At 38.1% G+C, this 20,915-nt stretch overlaps 1 protein-coding gene across 1 annotated transcript in view; it reads left to right on the forward strand.

Annotated features, from left to right (window-relative positions):
- LOC103782538 (contactin-associated protein-like 5) overlaps positions 1 to 20,915 on the forward strand; it is a 160,282-nt gene that overhangs the window by 97,619 nt on the left and 41,748 nt on the right. The window contains exons 11-14 of the mRNA XM_008950307.1: positions 7,464 to 7,620; positions 17,234 to 17,361; positions 17,518 to 17,688; positions 19,364 to 19,582. Of these exons, the coding sequence (XP_008948555.1) occupies positions 7,464 to 7,620; positions 17,234 to 17,361; positions 17,518 to 17,688; positions 19,364 to 19,582 (675 nt within the window). The remainder of the gene's footprint in view (positions 1 to 7,463; positions 7,621 to 17,233; positions 17,362 to 17,517; positions 17,689 to 19,363; positions 19,583 to 20,915) is intronic.

Consider the following 20,915-nt stretch of genomic DNA (forward strand, 5'->3'; position numbering starts at 1 on the left):
CTACTAGCAGATTACAGAGTGGCTGCGAATGTCACTTCTGTTGTCTTCCTCAGGCCCTAGAGAGCCACTGTGGAGCAGTGATCTGCTGCAGGTGTAGAGGACCCCAAGTGTTAATCATGTATGATCCTTCAGCACCCCATGGCATTTTCACAAGAACTGGAATGACATGAAGTGCTTCATCTTCTATTAATCCATTAATTCACCACTTGCTATTATTTGCTCTCACTAACTATTTTTATACTTCTGTAGAAGAACTCATTAAGGGGAAAAGACCATTGTCCTGGGCACTGTACACCACAGGAGGTGGCCTTCCAATGCAAATGGTGAAATGTTGCTGGTAAAAAGGTAACCATGAAGACATAGTTGCTGAATGAGCAGTGTGAGGGTAACAAATGACAGCATAATCTTATTTCTATTACTCTTGCTGGCTATACCTATGACATAGGAAAAAATGCCCAGACATCCGCTGAGCAGGACCTGCTTCTGTGGTCCAGGTAGGAACGTGCTGGAGCCCACTGTGATTTATCCATGGTCATTGTTTACTTGCAATTAAATCTAGCCCACTGATGGCTTTCTGTTCACAGCACAGAGTAGGAATGCGGCAGGATATGCTTCAATGTCATAGGCCTATCTGTTAAGGCAATGTAGGGCTTATTTACCTGAATTTACCTGGAGGAATTAGGCTAAACAGAGAAAATAGGAAAGGAAAAGGGGAATAAGGAGGAGGAAAAGGTGTCAAAAGCAAGGACAGATTTGCAGTGGAGCTGAGCTGGAATGGAGGAGATAAAGGAAATTTTTTCTTTGTTTGTTTCAGTAGGGTAGGACATCCAGTCCATCTTCAGCAAAACTGAGGATTCAGAGCTGGTATTTCCTCTGTTTTGTCATTTGTCCCTAAAAGCTGTAAGATTCTCTGCATTTTTTGGGTTTGGGTTGGTTTGTTATTGCTTTTTCTTCCTAACCTGCATACCTTCAGCTGTTCTCATAATTTCTATTGCTGGCTGGAGTCCCACTTGCATCTTTCAGGAAACTTGTCACTTGGCCAGAAATTTATTGAGAAAACAACTCAGCCTGAACTGGAAGAGGAGAATGTGAGTGCTCATATTTTTAGCCTTCTTTGGCCTTCAGCAAAGACATTCACGAGGCATAAAAATTTAGTTTAGATGTACATTCAATATTCCTCAGCATATAAAAGTGCTTAGGTCTGAAATCCTTTTGCCTAGCCTCAAGTTTCTCTCTCAAAGGGCTGATGATGGTTTTGCTCATATTTGAAGCATTGTTGGTATGTGATAACAGAACTCTTGTCATTGCAGCTCAACAATTCTGCTTGTTAGTCTTCTGTTAAATCTGGAAGAAGCAAAGCTCCATGTTTTTATTTACCTTCTTTCTGCCTATTCTCATTTGTGAGAATATCTTAACAACTCGAGGAAGAACAGAGCACACTGCGATAACAGCTACTCCAGAGGGAGGTGCAGTTTCTCTGCCTAAGAGAAAGGGATGCAAGCAAATGCTGCTATATAGTTTTGTTTTTCTTTTCTTTTTTTTAAGCAATTCCTTCAGCCTGGGACTCTGTATGAAAGCAATGCGCCTTGGCAGCAAAGCTGAATAACGAGAAAGAAAATGTCAGCAAAGTACTACCTGCCTCTTTCCCCTTTGCATAACCACACCTAACAATTTTAAAATGAGACAGAGACTTTGTGACTAAGTAACACCTACTTAAGGAGTAAGTCCATTGGCATTAGCAGAACTACTTAGCTTTTGGATAGCTTCAATGAATAAGGGTTACAGGATCTGACCAGAAATTGAAATCAAATTCAGTGCAGATTTAATAAGAGTGGCTGTCACCATTGCTCCTCAGTACAGAACGGTGTCTGTCTTTGCAGTGTTCGACCAGCCGTGATTTTCAGCATGGTCATGCTTGTCATCTCTGAAAATTAGGGCAGTGACATGTGGGTTACAGTTTTAACAAAGAAAAAGGACAATAAAACTGAATTGCACAAATGCCATGGGAAAGGTTTGGCGTAAAATTCAGGAAGAGTAGGATGATGATTATGGCTGTACTGAAAAGATCCAAGCATAAAATACATGGAAGAAGAGTAGTATGGTACAAAATCAACTGGATAGCTTGATGTCTCACTCGGTGAATAACGTTCAAAGGAGCCATGTCACTGGGGATTCTCTTTTTCCCCCTGTTTCATATGACATGTATTCATTTTTTCCTGGACAACCTAATCTTGAGTTAAAAATGTGCTTTTGTTTGTTAAATGAAAAGAACCTGGCACCGCAGAGGGTGGGTGTTGCTTCCCTCTGGCTGGGGCAGTGCCACAAGACCCTCACTGTGGGCTGTAAACAAAAGATCAACCATTTTCCACTGGTTAATGAAGCAGAGCCGGAGTTACCCCACTTTATGTGTTCTCCCAGAGGTGTGAGCTGTCATTGAAACCAATACAGATTCTGTGTCATTAACGCAACAGACCTCTTCACTGAAAAAACACCCTCTAAGAATATATTAACTTTGTTCTATCCACTAAATATAGAATATTTATCCAATTTTTCCATGATTTTGGCCAGAATTATTATAAACATTATTATTATTTTCCTGTTGAAAAGGCTGAAGGGGAAGATTTTAGCTTTATTTCAATTTAATGTTTAAAATTCTGATAAAAAAGGCTAGAAAAATGTTGCAATGGAAGGAAAAAAAATCCAGCATGGGAATAAAAGATCTTGGTAAACTATTGCAAAAAATAATGTGTCAGAGTTTTCCCTTATTCTGTTATGCCTTCATTTTTTCAAGAGCCTTTTAAAAATTGATAGGCTGAGATCATAATTTGTACTCTGGACTGGCCTCTCAATTCAGTTACTGAGGTTGAAATTGCCTCATATACATATGTTTGTATATATATACTGATACATGTATTAAAAAAACCTGCTAACTGCTTGTTTCACATACTGCTCAGTGTATTAGGTGAGCCATTTGTGAGATTTGATATTATTGAAGTGGTTAGTACAAACAGCTATTTTATGTTTTTGAGTGCAGTAGCAAAGAATTGGCTTTGATCGTTTTATGTGATTCTATGATCAATATTTTCCTAGTTTTCACTATCTCTTGATATATGAATCTTGCCTTTTAAAAGAAAACAGTACAGATGTAAATTAATCTGTGTTTTCATCAGTAAGATGTATAGATGTAAGACTTAACAAATTCAGTTCTTCTTAACTCACTTTGATTTTGGAGAAAGAAATGGAATATTAAGACTGCCAAATCAATGTTGTTTCAATGCAATACAGTTTCAGTGTTTCAACAGACAGATACAAATAAATTGGATTGCTCTAGTGGTCGAAAAGGTCTTTACCTGACCTGTTTCAATAACCTGGGTAGCCCAAAAACCTTACCCATGTTAGGGTTGTGTAGTTACTGGGTCAAAACTGAGGTTGAATACCGTTGAAAATGCATGGCTTTCTTTTAACTCATGCTGTATGAACGTAAAAGCCAATGTTAAAACTTTTTGTCTATATAAAGGTAAACTGAGTCGATAGAAGTTGCTCGTGATTTATGTATGTAGTAATTTAGTCCTAAACACTGTTGGAATATGAAGCTTCTCCCCCTCCTCCAGCTTTAGAGTGCTTATATTTGAAAAAATTACCTGCCTTTGAAAACATAAGCAAGTCTAAAACTTTTTAAAACAACCTGTATTGCTGGCAATGTTAATGCCTTCTAATACAGAAAATGAAAGAACTGGCAGTAGAGGCATGCCAGGGAGATTTGAGAGGACAGACATTTTCTTTAAGCTGGTAGAGGTCTACCAAATGCATGTTCAGGCATTCTTGTCACTAGATGAGCCAGATACGCATTGCAGGTGAATTTGAGCTCAATCTGCATCTCCTTTGAAGGATCATTGGAAACAATCTCTGTGTGTCTGCTATTCTCTTCATAGTCTGCAGCCTTGGTGCTTATGAACTGTGCAGTGTGCACCAGCCTTGCTCTAGCAGAAAAAGATTTCATACCTAGAACTAACAATGAACAGTTTAGTTAAGTGCATTGATAGAGGAGGTACAGGGGATCTGCTGAAGAACTGACATCTGAAGGAAGCTTACTTTCTGTGCCTTGCTGGATGGAGAAAAATGAGTTCTTGTCCCCATGTCTCAGTATTGTATACTCCATGGTTTCTAAAGGCTTACTTGGCTATTCAGATACATACATGCAGTAGCTGTCGAACAGACCAATAGACCACAAAGGACTAGCCTGTGGAGACAGGTAGATGGAAATATCAAGATGAACTGAAGATGAGACCCCTTATTTTTTCCTTTTCAGAAGACTTGTGCCAACCTTACTTTCTGCAGCCTGTGCCTGACAGTGTGAATGAGCACCAGCACTTGGTTTGATACAAAATACTGTCTGCCTGCTCAGTTCTTTTACTGAACACAACATCAAATTAGGGTAAAAATGGTGATGTAAATATCACAGCTGTTTGTAGATGCATCCAGACAGCACCACCAGAAAGGAGTTTTGTCCTGTGCTAGAAATAAAAAATGTTTGCCTTTTTTGAGGATTTTGTTACCTGAACTAAAACCTTCCAAAGGCAGCTTGAGCTGTACAGGAAGAAATCTCTTGAAAGAAATTGGTCTCTACTATCTTATTGGTAAATTCAGTCACTTGGGGCTTGTTTGCTTGCTTGGTTTGTTTTTTTTTTTTTTTCACACACATTCTCCTTCAGAAACATAGTATGGAATTCAAAGACAACCTGACACATTTATTATAGTGCATTTTCTTTAAAAAATCTGAAGAGATAAAAATGTATGGAAAATAATACTCTTGTTTATGCAATAGGCTTTTTATTACCTCTTTTTGATTAAATGGTGTGTTACTAGGTACAATGTAAGCAAAGAATGAAGAATTAGTAGCACTACATATAAAATAAACTTTTTAACTTAGAAATTTTAGGATGGAATTCTACTGACCTGTGTAACGTTTAGTTTCTGGGACCATGTTAACTACTTGATTAGCATCATTGACAGTCTGTGGCTTCACTACAGAAAGGAAATTAATTCACTTAGAGCTGGTAGAGAGTGGATAATGTTTTGAAAAAAAATGGAAATACCATGATTACAGAAGTCAAGGTATTGCAACAAATCTACAGGTATAGAAGAAAGAATCTTAATCAACACCTCTTGGCCCAACTCAGTCTCAATGCAAGGCACTCTCCACTTGTGGTATAACGATGTAAACTTTTTGGAAAGAGCTCGAGGATAGATTGGTTTCCATTGCTACTGAACTATTCCATTTCTTCAGTATTGCAGGTATATCACATACAACATAAGTTTCAGTAATTCCTAAACACTTCAGACGTTGCTGAAGTAGCTTAGATTTAAAAGCCTTGTTGAATAGCTTTGTGGTTTCTCATGTGTTAGAAAATTACACACGTGGAAAAGAGTTTTGAAGAATCAGCATTAATCATGTTGAACACTATATTTTTAGCAGTGTATTTATTTGTAAATGACTCCAACTGTGGTGTTTCTACCACTTCCTCTATCTATATCATAAATCTGAATGTGCATGTGTTTGCTTGGTATTGCTCGATAAAACAACAGATCTGAAAAAAGATATCAGAAAACTATTCATGCTTAAGTCTTGTGAATGATTGCTTATTTCACCGTTATGCTTGAGTATATGATGATTTCTACCAAAAGAATCTGACACAGGTTGAATTTGATTTGCTGATGGCCAGAAGGATTTATCTTTATCTATTTTTTTTTTTCCAGAATTAGATTAAGCACTTCTGTTTAATATCTATTTCAACTCCTAAACAAATCACCCATTTATTTAATTAACATTACTGTTCCAAAGCTTTACCAAGTAATTTTCCAACAATCTAGAATAGCCTTGTTTCACTGGATGCAGTAATCAAATTCTGCAAGAAAATCAGCTGAAAAGAAAAGAAAGAAAACATAAATGTCATTATGATAATATGAGACCTAAAATAAGAATGCACATTTTTGTAAGATGAATCTTGAATTGTGTTTTTCTAATGAGTACCTTTGGGTATTGGTCAAACTCATGATGTTTTAATTACTGGTATCATGACAATGGAGTTACTCTTCCTATTTTTATTTCCCTTTTCTCATGAATTTGCAGTTCAGCAGTCTAAGCTTAGAAGGAGAACAAATATGAGTTAATTTTGCCAAGTGATTCTAAAACTCATTTTAATTAGTCCCTTACATTCTACAGTTAACCTTGATTGCATCTCATATTTTAGACTTTCTTACTTTGTATAATGAGGAATACTCCTTACTAATAATGTGTAAAACAGAAGAATAAATTGATACATTTTTCTACATTAACTGTGCAGTTTATTTTTCCAAGCTCCTTTGATCAAAAAGACTTGATATGTCAATTTTGCTAAATTTTGCCATCTACCTGTATGTGTAACTGATTACATTTCTTGATTTAAGGATTAAGGAGTCAATGAAAAAGTTATCTGAGCTGGGAGACAAAGTGAATCTTAGCAAAATGTTAATCCATGAATTTCATTACATCTGAATCCGCTTACTGTATCTGACTATTAATATTTAATGCTTGATGTATAACGGATTATGAAATTTAAACAAAAACTATCTTGGTTTATACAAATACAGAGATCTTAGAGCTCCTGTAGATAGAAAATAACTTCATAGAAACAAATAAGATCTTTTTCCCCACTTATGTCCTACCTGAATCCTTAATCTAGGGTATTTTGATATCTTCTGGAGCTTTGCATTTGTAAATCCAGCCCTTGGAGAACACATTAAAATCCCTAGGACTGCTCCTTTAGAAACCAATACAGACTTGGTCTTAGTTTTGAGAGGAACAGTATTAAGTCCAGTAATGGGTCAGTTTGATAGGTCAATTTCTTTAGATTTTTGCTTTTTGTATAGAAATCTTAAGGTTACAAAAACCCTGATCCAAGAGCTAGAGTCTCCTTCATAACGGGTAGGCTCTGCAAGATGTCCTTGACCAATACTGGGTGGTTCCAGACAGCTGTGCAGTGCAAGTCATGGCAGGAGAATTGTTTTCAGGCTCCCATAGTGATCAGATCTTCCCTCTAGTGTTGCACAAACCCACCAGACACAGCTGGTAGAGACAGTGTTGTTGGACTTGCACCTTAAAAGTCTTTGCAGGTGAAAAGCACCAGGGTTCTCATGGGTGATGGGCGCACAAGCCCTATGGGGAAAACATCTGCTCCTCAAACCAAATGGGATTGCCATAGACCTGTGGCTTTCTCAATTTGTATTCCATAAAATGGAACTTGGGCAAAGTTTATGGTTTGTAACTTTGTCTGTAGTTTGCATCTTTTCCTTCGGTATTATTTAACGTGTCCACCTCCATTCTCTTTTTCATTCTCAGGAGAATCTAATTTGCTTATCAAGTTCTCTTTCTCTTTTTTTTTCCCTCTTTTCTCTTTTTTTCCACTCTTTTCCCTTTCATCCAGATGGAATGCCATTTGCTTGGTGGGTTGGCCGTGCCAATGAAAAGCATCTTTACTGGGGAGGATCTCTTCCGGGTATTCAACAGTGTGCATGTGGACTGGAAGAAAGTTGTCTGGATATGAGATATTTTTGCAACTGTGACGCAGATAGAGAAGAATGGTAATACTTTTAACATGTATAATAGGGTCTGTGTGAGAGCTGGGGGATAGTAAGTAAGGTAAGAAGGCTTAATTTTTTTTCCTGATTCACATATCAGGAAGCTTGAATGATTTGAGTATGGTCAAATGAGAATAAAAGTCAGACTAGAATATGGACTTCTAATTTAATCCTAAATTTCTTATTTGAGCCAAAGAAAAGATATCTGGTTGAAGCAGGTTGTTGGCATGTGTTGTCTTCAGAAAGTCTTGGTTGTTGAATGCCAAATTCAGTTGTTCTATTTGTTTAAAAATTTCCATTGATTCAACTGGAGCATTGCATGAATAAAAGCTCTAGGGGTTTGGTGCATGTGTATACATCAGAGCAGAAAGTTGGGGCATAGACAGTGAAATTCCAGTACAGACAACTAAAGAACAAGAAATCTGTACTACTAAAAAGACTTGTCTCTTTCTTACGAGAGAGTATATATGCCTTAACTTTCTTTTATATTTGATCCCAAGATTTTTAAAGTAATTGGAAAGACTTACATTAGCTTCTATAGATTTAGTTCAGTCTCCACAGGAAGTTTTAGATTTACAGAATGAAAAATTCAAAGCCTTCCTTGAGTTCAGACCTTTGTTGTGCCCCAATGCCACATGAATTTGTGAAGGCCACCTCACAACCTTCTTCCATTCTCTGAATCTTCAGAGACTATCCAGCAGTGGTGACCTAATTAGTGAATTTTCCAGTTATTTCCATACATGTGTTGGAGGGGACAGAAATGCCAGATGAATGTTGTTGAAAGCACAATTTAAAACACTATAAAAATACACATGAAAACATTGCTTCACTTTATCTTCACTTCATCTGGACCACTTGTGGATGGAAACTGCTGCCCTTTCCCTAAAAAAAAAAATAAATATTCTAACCTCAAATAGCTCAGAAATGACAAATAATGGAAATAGACAAGAAATATCTTGCTGTAATAGGCTACTGTATTTGATATAGTGTCCAAATTATCCCAGTTAAACCTTTACTTAAATGAGTAGAAAGGAACTGCAAGGGGTCTTTAATGAAAAAAAAGAACTAATTCAGAAATTACTTGTCTCTGTAAGTGTTAGGCTGTTTTGGTTGCCCAGTTTTTAGACAGTGTGATTATTTGCTTGGACCCTTTGTATCCCTGGGGTCACTATTCACTTTCACACAGCTCTAACAGGATTTCTTTGGAAAGATCTTTCTGGAAATGTTGATTTATGCATGTGATTTGTATAGATTTATATAGAAGGGCCTGGCTGTACATGTTAATTTCTCTTTTCTTTAATGTTTGGTTACCAGATGCACTTAGATGAGGTTTTCCCATGAGCAACAAAAGCATCTTTTTGTACTGTTCCTTGGCTCTTTTAATAGTCCACGTTTTGCTTTTGGTGAGCTACTCATGTAGACCTCAAGGGTTGTGTTTTGATGGCAGAATACAGAGGTTGTAGTCTGAGGCTGCAGGACAGTGCACCACTAGATTGTACAAACCAATGCAAGGTGAAAGCTACATGCAGTTTTATAATGTTTTAGCTGAGTCTCCTAATGAAATGAGACTTCAATGAGTCATACTGTCAGTGTTTATCTCGGTTATTCCCCCACACCCAATGATTATGAACAAGCAGACACCTTTCAAGCATCTTTAACACAGAAGGAGAAATCTCAGAAGTATTAGAAATTACACATTCTATGAAAATTTATGCCAGGCTGAAGGGAAAAAGCCAATTAAAACCCACAAGAAGGAAGTTAGGAAGCATAAACTTTTATTAGATTTTGGAAAATCCTCAAGGGAGAGAAATGTTGGAAATCATGCTTCATTAGCTTGGCAGCTCACAGAGCTACTTGTTTCTCCTAATTTCATTATAACAACAGGATATGCGTAGAAATTTCCTTAGCTAACCTGCCTGCTGTTTGTTGGTTTGGGGGTTCAGGTGCTTTGTTTTGGGTTTTAATCCATTTGAAGTTTGGACTTTGGCAGTATTCTAAATTTCAGGCTGCCTTTTTAAAAGCTAAAAAAATCCTGACTTTTACAAAAAGTTCCTAAACATAAGAATTTTCATGCCTCTTGAAGACTACTTTTGTGTTTTTCTGCTAGAACATTGACCCTCTGATATATAATGAACATCTGAATCTGAAACCTGCTGAGATCTGAACTGTGACTTTAACCTCCTATACATTATAGTGGAAGAAGCAAGACAGCATTAGATGCATTTATTTACCTTAACATGAAATAAAATGGGTACTGCAGAGACGAAAACCAGAAAATCATCTTTGCTCCTTTTAAATAAATCAGGCAGCTTGGAGGTGGGAAATCACCAGAATGGCTGGAATGTCCTTCTGAAGAGGAGACCAACTCAGGATTTTGCTTTGATTTGGTTTCCCTAGACTAAGTCTTGCATACAGAAGCAGCTAATTTCTGAGAAGCAAAAGAAACAGAAACCAAGAGAAAACAGACCTGAGAAAGCCCTGAGCCAGATGTTTGGCAGCACATGATATGCACTTCTAGGTACACTGACTTTTAAATGATATCTAAGCAGACACCTGAGACAGCTGCTGTCTCTGGGCTCTAGCACCAAGTTAGTCCTCCTGGAGTTATTCTGGCCAGATGAACAAGAATACAATAGGTTGTATGCTGTATGGGGAAGGTTTTCGTATTTTTTCACTTTTCACAAGAATGCTTTAATAAAAAGAAAGGTATCTCTTTCTGCTCGACTCCTCACTGTACTTCCAAACTCTGCAATGTGATTACAGCTAATTCCAACACTGCAGAATAGTGGAACATCTTTGTGTTATTTGATGGAGAATGGAAGAAGACCTCTGCTGAGGGAGCAGAGGCATCAGTTATCACCCTGATGGAAACAAGGGATCAGGAAAGGTGCTAAATATGACTTGACTGTAGTTTATGCATGCTTCCAAAAAAGAGAGAATCCTGACTGTTGATATCTCTTGCTAGTGAGTGGGAACATCAGTAGTAATCCAGTGGCTGCAAGCTGAAGGTAAATCTAGTTCAGAATATTTTCTTTCTTTCTCTTTGCCTTCCCCAACACTGAGGATAGTTAATTGCTGGGACAAGTTATGTACAGATGAGATGGATTTGTGACTGTTTTTCAAAAGATTCTATTTCAAACAGAAGGTGCATTCATAATGTATGTATTATTTGGGAAAGGTTGCAAACTGACCTAAAACACTTACGAAATGCAGACAGTGTTACGTTAAATCCATTCTAGAGATCCTTTACGTCCTTAAATACCTCCCCCAGTCTGTCTTCATCTGAAGCAAAATTCTCTGGCCTTGGCAATGAAAGTCTTGCTGCTCACTAAACCTTTAATTCAAATGGGAGGAACCTCTTTCATGCCATGGTGGCACATGACTGTCCTGAATGAAGTCCATTTGCTACTTTCTGTCTGGAATCCATTTTCTACTTCAAATGCAAATACTTCATTTAAGCCTGTCATCAAACCAACCCTATGTTTTACTAACTGCATTCACTTGGAAGCCTTTGGAATGCAGGGAACTTTTCAACTTTTTATTTTGTACAAAAAAGAGTGGCATCTCTGAAAGTAATTTTGTACAGGAAGCTCAGGCATTTCAGCAGTGTGTGGTGGTCTTCTGCTGACCGCTTGCCCAGTAGAGAAGGATATTATTATTAACGGGCAAACCAACAGCCAGATTCCTCTCTCAGATCTTAAATCATACACAAACAATCCAAGGTGTCAGACCACTGGAGAGAGGAATAGATGAATGTGGTCACTCACAGCATAGGATGTGCAGAAGGAAGCAAGCTGTCTGTAGAACCAAGCCATGATAGATGGAAGGACCCAGGCAAACAGTCCAGTTATGTAGAATTTTCCCAGAGAGACACTCATGATCTTCTTCTGCTGTCCTAGAAACTCCACTTCCTATGAAGACTCACAGAGCCTTTCCCATAACCAGAATCCTTACTCAGCACATCCACTGTGTAGACAGACTTCCCAACACCACTACAAGCAGAGTCAGTTCTTATAGAGGTGGCTTCTTGCCCCACCTCCAAGTTAATATGGAAGGTGGAGGCACCTGGTGGTGATCTCCTAATCAGTTCCCACCCAAGGCTGACCAGACCCTGGGTGGAAACCAATAAGGAGGGTCTTTCTTGCGTGGTTGTGGACATCATCCAGATGCCAACCCTCATTCAAGGCTGGGAGTTTAACCCCAGCACTTCAGGTGGACAGTGTTGATTCCAATCTGTAGCTGATTTGCCACCTTTTATTTCTATTCTCCAGTCTTACTATTCAAATTCCCCTTCTTTTATCTTCTAGAAGCTTTTGACTCTTCCCATTTCCAAAGTAACATGCATTTTCCTCTTTACATGTTTGGGGTATTGCAAGGAACAAGGAAACCACAATACATTAAAAGAAAGAAAGAAAGGGGATGGTGTGGGAAGGTAGGGGGGAATATTACTGTTCTCAGACCCTCTTTGGCTCCCAGAGATATACTGTGAGTATATCCAATTTTGTCTGAGGAGGAGCAAAGCCGTGTGGAAGCAAATGAAGCCCTCTTTGGACAAGCTATATTTATGCAAAGCTGTGCCAGAGCCAGGATGCTAAAACTGGAAGGGCTGAGGAGAGCAGGGCAGAGAAACCCAACTGCTGATGAGCCCAGATCTGACAGGTTTTGTTTGTTCAGCCACTATCCCGCACTGAATTCGTTCCCCCAGAAGCGGTGTAGGCAATTCTGCAGAGCCTGTCAGCTCATAAATAAACCCTGCCGGAGGTGACCTGGCCTGTATAGAGCTGTCTTGGATATCTGCCTTCATGACTGCATTTGTCAACAAACTAGAAAAGCTGCCTGCAGAGAGCTGACTCTAGCAGGCCCCTGAGGTGTCAGGAATCAGTTCATTACTATCATTACCAAACTCTTTCTCTGTACCTCTTCTCTAATTCAGGAAAATATAGCCATTGCATCTTGCCTTCAACTTTTAGGTATGTCCCCTTCTGCTGTTGGGTTGGGAGTTTGGTTGTTTGGTTTGTTTTTTTTTTTATCATGCCACTACATTGTTGTACCAAGTAAAGCATCTTTGGATGTAGCTGGTGGGTAATAGAGCGATTAAAACTTATTCCTTTGTGTTGTTAATGATATGTTCTGCACAGGGCTCAAAACTTTTTCAGATCAAAGCCTGTTTCAGTGGCCTGTTCCTCATGCAGTTCATTGGCATCTGCTGATGACAGTATTTTCCCCAAATGTACAGTATTCATGAAAATCTGTACTGACTATCTGAGCTACTGAGCCTCAGACCCCACCAGAGTTTCCATTTATGTAAAAGAAGAGAATGTTTCAATAGGGCATCATATGAGAGGAAATTATATTTAATGGCACCACTGCTCTACCATCTGTTAGAAAAAATATATAAACTGCTACCTAGAGATTACCAATTTATGATGGGTTACACTGTTAGGATACCATAGAGTGAGATTTTTTTGAGCTTGCTTTTATTAGTAGCCAGGAAGAAGAAAAGTAGTCTCATAATGTTACTATCAAAATAGTTATTTGTTATTTACAGATAAGACTACTTGTGCTACATTATAAAGTATCCAGTTGCTGCACTATCAACTTTCTCTGCAAATGCAGCAGTGATAATTTTTTTTTCCTTTTTTCCATTGTCCCCCTCTTCATATACATAGAACATTTGTTTGATGTCTAACATGTCTTATTGAGAAAGTCCTTTTTTGGGGTCAGACATTAATCTTCAGACATGGATAAATAGATGACACCCAACTATATTTCATATTTATAGCTAAAAATATTTCAGTGATTTAATTTAAAGGGCATTATAGGATTTGGTTCGGTTTGGTTTTGCTTGTGGGAAGTACAAATTGATACTACTTTTTATGGAAAGAGCTCAGAGAAACATCTGTTTGTTGAGGGTGCTTTCCACCCTCTGAAATAATTCAAATTTTCTTCTGAATTTGTGCTGAATTGACTGCCACATCAGGTAAGCAGAAAGTCTTCTTCCCAAGCTTATTAAGATTTTTGCACCATTTTTTTTTTTTTTTTTTTTTGCATGTCCAGGACCCCTTATCAGGAAGAGAATAGAATTTGATAGAATTTGTTTTGATATTTTGTGAAATCAGGACTTAAGTTATATTCCTGTCTAAAGAGCATCACCCTCCAGGACCCTCCTGCAGGAAGGATACCCTCCCAGTTCTCAATGCTGAGAAGCATGGCATAGTGTGATGCAAAAGGTGTGCTTGGTGGAAGTGGTCACAGAGAGCAATGTGAAACCCACTAAGAGAAACACAGTAGTGGCTTTGGCTGATAGGAGAAGCAGCTGTGGAAAATCAAACACACTCTGATTTGAAGTGTATGTGAACTGCTAAATTAAAATACAAACAAATAAAAACTAGGTCTGGGAATAAATACAAAAATCATGTATTGAGTAAGGTTTTATTTTTGTTTACAAGACTAAATCATGTCTGTGCACATCACAGTATCAATACTTTCTATAAGAAAATAACACTTTTTATTTGAAAACTGTACATGAAAAGTCATCCCCAAGCCCCCTTCAGGCAAAACTCCAAATGTTTTGTCCAAATATTTGTATTTTGTAGTACCACAGCTGTGCCTCCAGGAAATTATTGTACAGGTACACAAAGCTCTCCAACTCCTCTCTGAGGCATAGTACACTGTATTTGAGAGACATCCACAGTGTACTGTGGAAAGAGAAGAGGAATTGTGGTGTTTTGTAAGAAATGGAGTCTAAAATAAATTCAACTTAAAGAATACCAGGAATTGGAGACTTAGCTCCCATGAGGGCCTGCAAAGTGTCTTCAAATCTCTTTTCTGCTTTTCTTAGCTGAAACATCTTAGGTGTTAAATTTTCACCAAAAACTTCATTCCCATAATGAAATAATAATAATAAACTTCAACAATAATATGTTGTACCTGTCATTAACAAATTCTTTGAAGGGCAGAATGTTTTTCTTTTAACTTTTATTTCAGTGCCTTTTTGTGTGAGAATGTTTATGTTTTCACAAGTCTTTTTTTTTCCCACGTGTGCAAGAATAATATAGATAAAATGCGCTGTGTGAGCTTCAAGAAAAATTTGATTGAGTTTTCAAGTCATTAGCATAAAAGTCTCTGTGCTATTAAAGTTCTCTGTGAAACTGGCATATAACTAGTAAAAAGTCAGTCATGGAATTTGATATAAAAGACCTTCATGCAATATAACAGAATATCTAATAAGCAAGACAGTTTTCAGGGGTGTGGAATAGATAGCTTTAAAATGTCACTATTTCTTTTCTTTTCTTTTCTTTTCTTTGTCTTTATCTTCAATGGTAGCTGTAGGAAGATACTGATTTTTTATGTTAATGCTGATCATAGCTAGTCAAAAGACCACTATTTTTTGAATTAAAATAAATTTTCAGGTAACCTTCTTAAATATTTTGTGGATTTTTTGTTTTGTTTTTTTTTGAAAAAAAAAAAGGTAAATGCCACCTTAGTTATTCATGTGTATAATTCATATTTTATGTCCTTTCTGTGCACCTTTCTACTTTTCATTCATTCTGGTTACTCATTTTCCTCCCACCCACTGAAGCACCTTATTTAATTATCTTCCCAAGTAATACTCAATAGTTCAACTTTTGTTATAACTGTTTCATAATCTATTGAGAACATTTACACTAACCCACAAAAACTGATACAGTAAGCTAGATGAATATGCTGCTGAGAGACCTCCTTGAAGAGAGTTGGAGATCTGTACTTTTGATTCATACACAGTATTTTTCCTTCTAAGTCTGTATTGAAGCTATCACTCTGCCTTGTCCCTGGGAATTTTATCTTGCTGTACTTTGTAATTATCTGCATGTCAGACACCCACTGAAGCAAGAAAAAAATGTTAGGGTTGGAGAGGGTACCTCTCCTTTTCCTGTTGGAATTATGAGACAATTAACTGTGCTGCATGCAATTAGAAACAATGAAAAATAAATGAAATGTGTGCAGCCTTTATCAAAAAGATCAAAGTACCCCTTCTATTTTTTCTAACATTAATCAGAGTAGAGCACTTAGCTAAGCAAACATCCAAGGTTGTGTGTTGACACACAGCTGCAGTGTTCATCCTGATCATTATTTATTTCCTGAAATTTTATGTCCCTTCCCACAGCTGGGACTGTAGCAAGAGGTACATTTGTGGAAGGTGCCATTACAAGCAATATACAGGTCGTCTAGGATCCTGGAGGGATGTCAGATTCTTTGGCAGTGGTATCACTCAAAAATTATACCTATTTCCTGAGGCTTTGTGTCGTACCCGTTTGAAAGAGCAGAGTGTATAAATCTGGGATTATTAGCAACTTGGATCCAGTCATTGTTTCCATCTCCATGTGCAGCATGCAGCCTTGTGCCTGTGAGCAGACAAGTCAGTTGAGTCAAGACCCTATATGCAGATTGCAGGGCCATGACTTTTTTCCAAAACTATTGAGATTCATCTCCGTGAAGGATGATGCTCCGCCAGGCTTATGTGCCTGAATGCACAGCACACCTCAACCCTAAGAAAAAGATCTAGAAGAATAAAAAAAACTCATCACTGTGGAGACAAGATACGGTAACACTCACCTCTCTATAATCAATAGAGAAATATCTCAAGAGGGTGTTCAGTTCTGGTAAGGTGAGGCTGGATGTCTGAGGGACTCAGCTCAGGAAGACAGTGGGATGAATGCACATCCGTATACCCTGCCAGAGTCAAAGCCACCGAATCGGCCTAGGGAGCCCAAGGCTGCCATGGAGCACAGTCCTGCATTTTGAAACCAACAATTTGCCCAGCACACTCAGTAAAAATGAAGAAGTGATCCTTTCGGAACATTCTTTTCTTTTCTCTCTCTTTCTAGCAGCTGTGTGTAAGTTTGTTGCAGCTGAAGAATAAGCTTGGCTGATACAAAGAGACTGTAGTTCGACAATGCACTAAATCAGCCTTCAGTGATTCAGTTGCTGAACCAAAATTTCCACAGGTGCATAATGCAAAGGGCTGATTCAATCTAAAGTCACTCTGCCAGTGCCACAATCTTCATAATGTGCTCGGTCAGTTGTGTACCAGCCATCTTGACGTTGGCTCAGGTATTGTCTGGCTGCCCCGTGCTAGCAGCATGCTGGATCAGGTATCACGTGTCCTCTTCTAGCTCGGATAAAGCACAAAACCAGCATAAATTCCATTATCTGTGTCCAGCTAACTTAAAAGACATGCAAACTTGGACTTATAGCTCATCCACATGAAATTCATCCTGCTGAGGAAACCCAGTAGAGCCCAGTATACATTAATGCCCTTGAAGCAGAATGGCAGCACTCTGCCTTGGCTTCACGGTCATTCTGGACAGCTGAAACACAAGTTACAGTCCATACCAAACAGTGACATGTACCCAAACACAGCGTCTTTAGTGGTCAGTGTTATGTGTGAGCATAGAGCAGATTTGTGCACATATGTATCTTAAGCAGTGTGTACCAGTCACAATTCTTCTAGGTAATCCTGCAAAAGATTTTTCATCTTTAAATAAGCATCTTTAAAATATTGCCTTGCATAACCAATACTGGGGATTTTGTCTGTGGTTAATCTGTCTCTTTATGTTTGTTTATTATAATCCAGGACAAATGATACCGGCTTCCTTGCTTTCAAAGACCATTTGCCTGTAACTCAGATAGTGATCACTGACACAAACAGATCAAATTCTGAGGCTGCTTGGAAAATCGGCCCTTTGCGTTGCTATGGAGACAGTGAGTACTAGCTCTTCTCAATTTCCATAGGTACAGACTGTTCCCTTTTTCTTTCTTTTTCAAATGTATTTTTCTGATGAAAGGTGGCTTTCCGTGTGCAGCTTGCAGCTGCTGTCCTGTGCCAATTAACTATAGAGAAGGGGTTTGTGTTTGCAGGGCAGTTCTGGAATGCTGCTTCCTTCAACACAGAGGCCTCCTACCTGCACTTCCCCACCTTCCATGCTGAGATCAGCGCAGACATCTCCTTCTTCTTCAAGACTACAGCCATCTCTGGGGTATTCTTGGAAAATCTTGGGATTAAAGACTTCATACGAATTGAAATAAGCTGTAAGTTGCACATCCAAGAAGTCTGGGTGTATTTCCCCAGTTTGACTATGAAGGATGGTATGCTAAGGGAAGATAAGGCAGCCAAAGTTGTAGTGGTCCTTGAATATATCAGAATGTAGTAACTGACTGCATTAAAACTGCTATTCGGTGTATAAAGAAGAGTAGCAGGGAACTTAATTAGTGAGGTTTTGCCTTACTCTTGTTCAGATGAATTCAAATATTTATTATTGACAAAAGAGTACTGTGATTTTGGGATGAAATATGACTTCTGTATTCCAAATTAAGTCAAGCTTAGGAAAAACAGAGTATTTTGCATTTTATAATATAGTTATAAGAACCCAAACATAAAATTTAATAAAACAAGGCCCCGAGGTTCTTTGATTCATTAAACCAGTGGTAAATGTCATGGTGTATTATCACAAGGTAATGAGGTGTGATTTATTGTTAATTACACATCAAAGTCCAGTTTGGTTGTACTTCAGTGTACTGAATTTCATTCTCCGGGACACAGAAGTAAAATGGCATTTTGATATCAAACATAACAAATACTGTAAACTGTTAAGAGGATAGTTTAGTGAAAGTTTTTGTGTGTATGTTAAATCTGTGCTCCTAGAAGATGTGAGTTATTTGAAAGTTTGTGGAAATTCTTGTCTTTTAAACTTGCACTTCTCATTAGCAGTTTGGTGGTGTGTTTCTTGTTGCCAGATGGAATTTGCAGCCTAAAGGCCTTGTATCAAGGAAGCTCCACAGACCAGCTGCTTTGAAGGGAAACGGTATTTTAGCAGATGCAGGGGCTCAGAATAGATCTTTGTCTATCCCTATGGAGTGTTTCCTATCTTAACTATCTAAGAAGAAGCTTCCAAAACCAGACCTATCCAATTTGATGGGCTTGAAATAACAGGTTTTTATGCATTTTCAATCCACAGCCTTCTGGTTGTGTGGTCTGTGGACCTGGTTCTTGGTATTTCTGGTGTATTTAGCATTTTAGAAAGGGGAAAAATAATCAGTAGCAAGAATATTAAAACAATCTGTCCCCTTTCAGGCTTCAAACAGAGCAAGATGGACTCCTTTATATGGCTGTTGGTTTCCAGTTATCATTCTGTTTCTAGGAGCCCACTACTTCTGGATATATTTTACACATACTTTTTTAGTCTAGGATCACCAATGAACTAGTTTTGCTCATTTGTTTCTCAGTGCTTCTTGGGTCAGCCTTATTCTGGCAAACAAATACTTGTAGGACTCTCTCCTACCATAGGAAGCCAAATTCTGTAGCTAAGTACATCCATTTCGGAAGATTTAGTCAGAAAGTGTTCCTTTGTCCTTTCTCCCATGATAGTATTATTTGTGCAAAATTTTTGCTACCGTTTTGTGACTTTTGTATGGCATTTGGCAGTTTTACTTCAAAAAGAGAACTGTTATTTCTAGAGCACTGTAATTGGTATAGCAAAAAAAGATGGATACCCACAGCCAAGCATAATCACAGCAGAGATCAAACAGTGAGGCTGCAGGCTTAGATTTATGTATAAGCTGCTGTTTAGGAGATGGGAGGTAAATGATGTACTATTTGCTGACATAAAAGTTAATGAACCCTATATTAATGTAAGATTTCTTGATGTCAAAACCACAATTTAATTCAGACCTTCACTACTTCTTCACATCTGTAAATCTATTCCAGCCCCCAAGGAGATCACCTTCTCCATAGATGTTGGGAATGGCCCCACAGAAGCCACTGTGCAGTCTCCCACACTCCTGAATGACAACCAATGGCACTACGTCCGAGCTGAGAGGAACCTCAAGCAAACCTCTCTGCAGGTGGACAGCCTCCCCAAGAAGGTCCTGGAGGCACCTGCTGAAGGGCATTTTCGTTTGCAGCTCAACAGCCAATTATTTGTAGGTAGGGACCATTTAAGTATTTCTATAGATATGTACAGTGTTTCTATCTCCATACCTTGGCAATGCTGTTGTTTTACCATTGAGCTTGCATGTGGTGAGCTAATTCTGCTTTCTCTTCTCCACTCCTGCACAGGCAGCATAAAATAAACCCAAACTACCGCCTTTGCACTCAAAGCACTAACCATAGTTTAAACATACTATACTAGATGGTATTTTTAGGGTCTAAGATTGCTTGAAACATATTTATTGTCAAAGAATTAATACCATTTATTCTTGCATAGGACTGGTTGTGTGATTTGCGCTGGAAATGTGATTTCTCTTTTTAGATGCAATGTAAAAGCCACAAATTCATCAAATAAGCTTTTGGGGCAAAACCTGATGACAGTATGGTCTTCAAGTTTGTTCCTTCAGGCATGCCTTACAGAACCCTTATTTGGCCACAGAGTGCGTGTGTGAAAGAACAGTCAAAGCAAATACAGTTATTTTAACCGAAGGCGATCTTTCAAAGGAAAAGAAAACAAAAATTAAAAAAAAAATAAATCTCTATTTTAATATAGTTTGTTTCCTTATCTTCCTTGCAAATGAAAACTAGATTGAGACCTTCTTATATTTGATAATATAATCAGGGATTACAAAGGGACAGTTCCCTTTTCTATATTCAAGAGCTGTCTGTCTGAGTAATCCCCTCAGTGATGGAGTGGGTTCTAACCTGCTTCTTATTCAGGGCCACTCAGGTAGCTACCGATTCTTTTGTTAAAATGGATTCTCCTGCTTAGCTGAAATGCTATAGTAAGACTCAACCTGTCAATTTGTTTTAATAAGGTTAGACATATCCACACTGTTGATTTAAGAGGATACTCTGTGGTATTTATTTGAGCTTTTTGTAATGTATATGTGCAGTAATTACTGGGCTTTTAATGTATGGAATTAATCCGTTAATAAATAGATATAGCTGTATCAATAACTAGGAGTCCTTTCCACATAGCTGTTGATTTATACCTAAAATGATTTCTGATAGACTCAGCCAGAGGAACATTCCCTGAAGAACTCAGAGAAGGGAGGCTTAAAGCTGTCACAGTGCAAGGTTTTTAATTTCTGGTATGAAGCATGCTGCTAATTACTTGTTTATCAAGTGCTAAGGTGATCCTAAGAACAAGTTCTGCAGGGGGGCAGGCCTGAAGGCAGTAGGGTTGGACTGATAGACACCTTATGAACATCAGAGAAATCTAGCCAAGGTACTCTTTACAGTTAGAAAAATTAGAGAATTTAATAACTGGATAGGTTTTGCAAATTTTTGGTTGTGTTTTTTTAAAGGAGTAAAAATGAAGGATTTA

This window comes from Merops nubicus, unplaced genomic scaffold (assembly GCF_000691845.1).
Source record: "Merops nubicus isolate BGI_N331 unplaced genomic scaffold, ASM69184v1 scaffold9512, whole genome shotgun sequence".
NCBI classification, from domain to species: Eukaryota; Metazoa; Chordata; class Aves; order Coraciiformes; family Meropidae; genus Merops; species Merops nubicus.